The sequence below is a fragment of the Falco punctatus genome, assembly GCF_963210335.1.
Source record: "Falco punctatus genome assembly, contig: scaffold_29, whole genome shotgun sequence".
Classification (NCBI taxonomy): Eukaryota; Metazoa; Chordata; class Aves; order Falconiformes; family Falconidae; genus Falco; species Falco punctatus.
Genome location: NW_027660164.1, coordinates 2,033,798 through 2,040,825, shown reverse-complemented (window position 1 = coordinate 2,040,825; position 7,028 = coordinate 2,033,798). Strand labels below are relative to the sequence as shown.

At 55.8% G+C, this 7,028-nt stretch overlaps 1 protein-coding gene across 1 annotated transcript; it reads right to left on the bottom strand.

Moving 5' to 3' along the window:
* Positions 1–423: 423 nt before the first annotated feature.
* On the bottom strand, positions 424–4,860 carry LOC308057727 (olfactory receptor 14C36-like). Its single transcript, XM_080411786.1, has one exon. It carries the CDS (start codon positions 3,275–3,277, stop codon positions 2,342–2,344), a length of 936 nt encoding a protein of 311 aa, XP_080267912.1. The 5' UTR covers positions 3,278–4,860; the 3' UTR covers positions 424–2,341.
* Between the last annotated feature and the right edge of the window lie 2,168 nt (positions 4,861–7,028).

The window sequence follows — 7,028 nt, the reverse complement described above, 5'->3', positions numbered from 1 at the left end:
ATGAATCTCACCTTGGTAAAACAACTGTTACAGCATCAACACTTGATCAAGATTCTGGAAAAGGTTAGAGAAAACGAACGTAAAACCTTGATAGCTGTCCACCACAATGTGGAAGATATACACCATGTCTTGAGAAGAGTGAGAAAAGATGCAGAACATGGATGGTGGGACACACTTTTCTGATGGTCACCGACTGCTACTGGCATCTTGAACAAGTTGTGTCACCCTATTGTTGTCCTTTTGATAGTGGTCTTGATCGGTCTTGTTTTGTCAATGATATTGTATGTCTTAAATTGGAGAATGGTAAAGCAATTGACATATCTGACATCTGTAATCAATGCACATAACTTGTTGAATATCCCCTCCAATGTGGACATCCCTAAATCTACTGACACCCTTTCAGGGTGTTGGTGTGTAGTGAATTGGGAGCAATGGAGTAATTTGGCCCTTGGAGAAACTGTGAGGGGAATGGTCTGTATGGTTTAGTCCTGGTTTCTCACAATTCATGTACTTTTGAATTAGCAATAAATCAAATTGAATTTTGACATGATGACTTATCTTTGGCCATGACCCATGAGCATTACTGGTATAATTTCTTCTTTTGTCCTGTTGAGTCAGGCAAGTGGATGAGCAGCTGGGGGCTGGCTGGGTGCTGGCCAAGGTTAACCCACCACAGGACCACATCAGGACTGCTGAGCCCACAGTGGGGCTCCCCAGCACAAGAGAGACCCTGCCAGATTGGAGCAATTCCTGCACAGTCCAGAATGATGGCTGGAACCTGGAGGACATTATAGACAAGGAAAGGCTGAGAGAGATTTGGGAGTCTTTGAGAAGCTGTTTAGAGTTCAAGACTGATGTGCTAGACCTGGGCCAGCTGGTGGGATATCATTCAATGCCTGCCTCATAATTTGTCAAAATGAAGTCCTGAGCACCTGATCTGGCTGAAGGTGTCTGACCACCACCTTGGCTGAGTGATCAACTGTGGCAAGAACTATGGGACTTGTGTGTAACAAGGGACAGTAGGAAATTGATTCTCTTTATTGAAAATGGTGATGAAGTTGGGTATTACTGAAGCAGAGAGGAGGAAAGAGGTGATCATGCAGCAAATGACCCTCATAGAGGCTGAGTTCTATAACCAGACATGGAAATGAGCGTTGCTTGGGACTTCTTGGGGGAAAATTTCCCTGGGACGGCTTCCTTAGGTTCCAAAGAACATGGCACAGAGGAGGAACCTCAGTCTTGCTCCCCTGGTGCCTTGCTTCCTTTGTCATTGACCCCCAGATCTGCACCAGGACCACCCTGCTGTGTGCCCCCACCCTGCACACCCACACAGCTGAGCTCTCATAGGAGTTTGCCTCTCCCTGGCCCTTCCCTGCCCAGCCCCCTCCCCCAGCTCTGCCCACCTCCCCTGCCCTCTCCCCAGCCCAGGCAGACACAGCAGCCCACGCTGGGCTGGCCCCATGCAATTGCCCACCCAAAGGGGGCTGCAGAGCTCTGGGCACTCACCCCATGGCCGCAGACCCTCACAAGGGCACAGGAGATGCTGGTGGGCAGAGAGGGGTCTCATCCTGCCAGTCAGTCCCAGGGCAGGTGCCAGCCATGGCACGAAGGGACAGAGGACATTGCCTCCCTCTGTCTGCTGCTCCTCTCTCACAGGGACCCTGATTGCCCACTCCCGGCAGCCCCTCGGGGCCAGTCCCTGTCCCCAGCACCAGGCTGCTGGCCTGGGGGCTCCCCAGGCACCTCCTGCTGCACCAGGGTCACAGCAGCCTGCCCCAGCTGGGGCATACACAGAGACACCTGCTCTCGCCCAGGGATGTGGTCTCAGGCATGGCCCTGAGCAGGCGGTGCTGCTGTGCAGGGCAGCGGTGCCTGAAAGCCCAGGGAGATGGTCCCAGGCACATCCCTCCTGGTCACCCACCATTCCCATGGGCACTGGGCACCCACACGCGAAGGCTCAACACAGGCCCATGCCCTAACACACTGCCCCATGCCCTCCTGCCCTGAGCCATGGGGAACCCAAGCCCAGCAGCATGGTCTTCTGGGGGCAATTCCTTCAGCCTATTCCTGGGCTCAGCTTTGGAAGAACCCAACCTCCAGGTATAGGCATTGAGAAAACCCACCCTTTTATTAATGAGATATGACACAGGAGTCCATATGTACCATCCTCCCAGGCACACGTACAAAGGCCTCTGGGTCAGGGAGGCTGGGTTCATGCTTTTGAGGAAGTGGAGTTAAGAAATACATTGAAATAAAAACATGATTGTCATAGACGGAATGTTAAACACACAGGATGTTCTATATGTGATTTGAAAATATTTTGTAAAGAGCCACAGTCAGTTCATTGCCGCTGAGAGACACCTGACTGCATCAGCTTCTTCAGCGCGCCCTTGAGCTCCTGGTTCCTCATGCTGTAGATGAGGGGGTTCACTGCTGGAGGCACCACTGAGTACAGGACTGAGACCGCAAAGTCCAGTGATTGGGAGGAGATGGAGGGGGGCTTCAGGTAGGCAAACATGGCAGTGCTGAGAAAGAGGGAGACCACAGCCAGGTGAGGGAGGCATGTGGAAAAGGCTTTGTGCTGTCCCTGCTCAGAGGGGATCCTCAGCACAGCCCTGAAGATCTGCACGTAGGACAGCACAATGAAAATGAAACAGCCAACACCTAGACAAGCACCAGCCACAATTAGCCCCACTTCCCTGAGGTAGGTGTGTGAGCAGGAGAGCTTGAGGATCTGTGGGATTTCACAGAAGAACTGTCCCAGGGCATTGCCTTGGCAGAGCGGCAGTGACAGTGTATTGGCCGTGTGCAGCGCAGCATAGAGAAACCCACTGGCCCAGGCAGCTGCTGCCACGTGGACACAAGCTCTGCTGCCCAGCAGGGTCCCGTAGTGCAGGGGCTGGCAGATGGCCACAAAGCGGTCATAGGCCATGACGGTGAGAAGAAAATACTCTGCTGAAAGGAAAAAGACATTCAAGAAGAGCTGTGCAGCACATCCTGAGTAGGAGATGTCCCTGGTGTCCCAGAGGGAGTTGGCCATGGCTTTGGGGAGAGTGGTGGAGATGGAGCCCAGGTCAATGAGGGAGAGGTTGAGGAGGAAGAAGTACATGGGGGTGTGCAGGTGGCGGTCGCACACTACGGCGGTGATGATGAGGCCGTTGGCCATGAGGGCAGCCAGGTAGATGCCCAGGAAGAGCCAGAAGTGCAAGAGCTGCAGCTCCCGCGTGTCTGCCAATGCCAGGAGGAGGAACTGGGTGATGGAGCTGCTGTTGGACATCTGCTGCCTCCAACCATAGGGTCCTCTTTATGGAGCAAAACCAGTGACAAGTCAGGCAATACTTCTGTAAAGCCAAGTGAAAGGCATTTCTTCTATATGCGCCCCCGGTGCCCCATGTCCCCCCCTCTCCCGTTCCTGGGAGAGCTCCCTTCAGAGCCGTGGCTGGAGCTGTGCTGAGTGCTGGCCGAGTGTGCTGTGAGGAGCAGGGGCTGTGCCCGCTGGCTGCCCAGCAGTGAGCCCTGCTCTGCAGCAGGGGCTTCATGGGAACCCTGGGGGCAGGGGCCAGTCCTGGCCTGGCACTGGCTCAGCCCAAACTGCTCCCAGCGCAGAAGGGCCTGTCAGCATCTGCTCCACCCGTGCTGAGCAACGGCCACGGCCAGAGTCAGGTCAGGAGGGGTTTGTGCTGTGCTCAGGGAGAGCAGGGTGAGTGCTGAGAGGCAAGGGGACTGTCTGTGGCTTTGGCAGAATGAGGGAATCTGCTCTGTCCCTCCAGATCCTTCCCAGTTGCTGGATGAGAAGTTTACTAATGGTCTGGACCCCTTGGTCTAAAGGCTGTGCTGAGTGGGAGAGGAGAGCAGAGGTGCGTTGCTCAGGGAAGGCACCTGCACGGCAGACCATGGCCAGGAGGTGCCCCCATCTCCCCTGCATCAGGGTTCCCCTCAGCATCTCCCCCCCTCCCTGCCCAGGGCTCTGCTGCCTCCAGCTGTCCCTGCCAGCAGCTCTTTCTCTGGCCCCAGGGCTCTTCCCTGCCAGCGCTCACAGAGCCCAGCTCAGCCCCTGTGTGCCAGCTCTGCCCTGCAGCCGCTCTCTGTCTGCACACCGGCATGAACAGCTCCCCCAAAGCCTGAGGGAAAAGGAGAGCTGATGCTGGTTTCATCTGCAGCCTGCTGGGGAGGGAAGGCACTTGCTCAGCTCCCTCATCAACCTCCCTGTGATGCTTTCAGCATCTCAGCCCCTGCTCTGACCTGCACAGCTGAGTTTCTATTGAAACCAGGCAGAGCCAGAGAAAAGTGGCAGCAGAGATTCAGGCAAGCACAGAGCCAAGCAGGAAACCCCTGCCATGAACGTGCTCATGGAAAGTCCCCTTGGAAATGATCTGGCATGAGCAGGAGCTGTGAGTACCACTCACCCATGCAGCACCCACTATAAAACACTGGGCCTTCTCTTAAACAGGGTCATTCCGTTCACCCACAGCTTCTCCTCGCAGCCACACGGGAGCCCCCCGGCAGGCTGAGAGCTGCCCCTGGCAGGCGGCAGAGCCCCTGCCCCAGCACACAGCCCCCGTGGCTGCAGGGACCCTGCTGGCAAGGACAGCCCTGGGCACCCCTGCCTGCACAGCCACCTTCACAGCCCTGCAGCCGGCCCTGGCACAAGGCAGCCCACATGCCCTGGCCCTCCCACGCTGCAGCAGGGAAGCCCTGCTCTGCAGCACACTGGCCTCCTCCACAGCAAAAGGCTCCCACACGGTCCCACAGGCTGGGGGGGCCCCAGCTGCTGCAGACCCGGCTAGCAACTGCAGAGGCATTGCCCTGCAGCCACACACTTACCGGCTCAAGGGCTCTGCACATTTCTCCAGCAGGGAGCTCTCAGCAGCCTCCCACCAAGGTCTGCCATTGAGCTCTCCCTGCCTCCCTCCTCTGCCCTGGGTGCCTGCAGGCAGTGCCTCAGCCCTGCTGCACTTTGCAGAGGAGCTGCTGGTGGGCAGAGCTGTCTCTCTGCAGCGCTGCCCGCTTGCCAGGAGCTGCCTCCATGGCAGGAGCCCGGCCCAGCTCGGCAGCAGGGAGCAGCCCAAGGCAGCCCTTGCTCTGCCCCTCTGGGCTCCCTCCAGCTGTCCCTGGGGCTGCAGGGGAACCTGCTGGGCAGCAGCCTGATGCAATCACTCATGCTCCTTGCCTCCCCTGGGGGGACACACTTATTTCCAGCAGTGGCAATTCTCTTAGGAGAAAAAGTTTTGTGCATGAATACCAACTTTTGTTAACCCATTACTAGAGAGGACACCAGTAAGACTGCAGCAAAGGATCGAAGTACTCCTAAAGGAGCGTGTGTGTACGTGTGTGTCTGGTGGTTCTGCAGGCAGTGTGGGGAGGATGTCTTCAGTGCTTCAGTAAGCCCTGCAGAGCCCATTTCAGCACTTCATTGCACAGTCCGAGGGCTCAAGACTCAGGTCTCCTTTGCCCAGGCCATGTCTCTGCTCTGAAGCAAAGCCTTTGCACCCACGGGCTCGGGGACACTTGGTACCAGGTTGCCTTATGGCCAGGCAGAGCTGGGCTGGTGCCACAGCTGGGGGGCTTCAGCCCAGATGTGCAGCAGTGCCCTCAGCCAGGGGCCCACGCAGAGGCAGCTGGAGCCCGTCCTGTTGCAGACAGAGCTGTGACACTGAGGGAACCAAGTGCCAGGGCAGGTGGCAGAGCTCAGATCACCTGCTCGGCAAGGACAGCAGCCTCCAACGGTTCCAACATTGAAAATGGAGTTTATGCTTGTGAGGCAATTCCAGGGCGCCCAAAGGAGTGTTCCTCCTTCTTCACAGGCCACAGCCTGCCAGTGTGTGACCTGGGGCCTGCACTCTGCTGCTCTCCTGCCTCACTCCCCCTGGGAGATGAGACTCCACCATTTCTTTGCTCCTAGAACCAAGGTGGACATGAATGATGCAGGGTCTCAGATCCAGGTGAGCATCACAGCTGTTGGCCCATCTGGCAGCTGTGCTAGAATGCCGATGCAACGTACCTGCAGACACCTAAAGGAGCATTGTCACTGCACTGTCCTGTGACGGTCTTTAGGGTTGTTCTCTCACATAATTCTCACCCCTCTCCATTTGTGTTTTGTCCTTTCTACCATAGGGTATCACAGAGGTGCCACTAGAATTGCTTATTGGCTCAGGTTTGGGCAGGGGCTGGTCCATTTTGGAGTCAAATGAAAGTGGCTGTTATGGCCATGGAGTCAGCTCTTGATCTCTTCTCACCTTTGCCAGCCCTGCAAACACCTCCAAACCACTCCCAAACCCCTGCCATGTAAACCCACAGGATCTCTAAATTCCCCAAGAAGATGTGAGGTTATTGATCCTAAGGCTTCCTCACGCTGCTTAAATAAGACTTTTCCCCTTCCTCTCCCTGATTTAGGTTATTTCAGAGCAGTTACCCTGAACCACACCTGTGTCACCAGGGCCAAGCTCAGACATGTAACAACAAAAATAATAATGGCTACCAAGTGTCCAAGGTCACACGCCAGCAAAATGTTTTGCTGCAGCGCATGCTGGGGTGGTGGGCAGAGGTCACTGTGACGGTGAAATGAGATGTCCCTAAGGAGAGCAATCCATGCTGTCCCTGGGACCAGAGACATGCAGGGCTGGACTGTGCAGTGCTGCAGGAGAAGGCATTGCTGCCAGTGATGCCTCTGCAGCCCCAGAGGACATGTGGTTCCGGTGAACCTTATATCCAGAAAGGACAAGGTGCTTTTGATTGTGTCCTTGACCATGGACATCCCGTGATGCAGGGACACTTTGAAAATCATTGGTGTGTTTCTCTATTGCCTCACCACAGGGGTGACTTTCAACAGTGCTGGCTAACTGGGGAGGCCCAAGAAGGCTGAATGTTAGTCAAGTGGTGCCCACCTACAAGAAGGGTAGGAGGGAGGATCGGGATAACTACAGGCCTGTCAACCTGATCTTAGTGCCAGGGAAGGTTGTGGAGCTGATCATCCTGAGCACCATCACACAGGAGGCGCAGGAAAACCAGGAGGTCAGGACCAGCCAGCA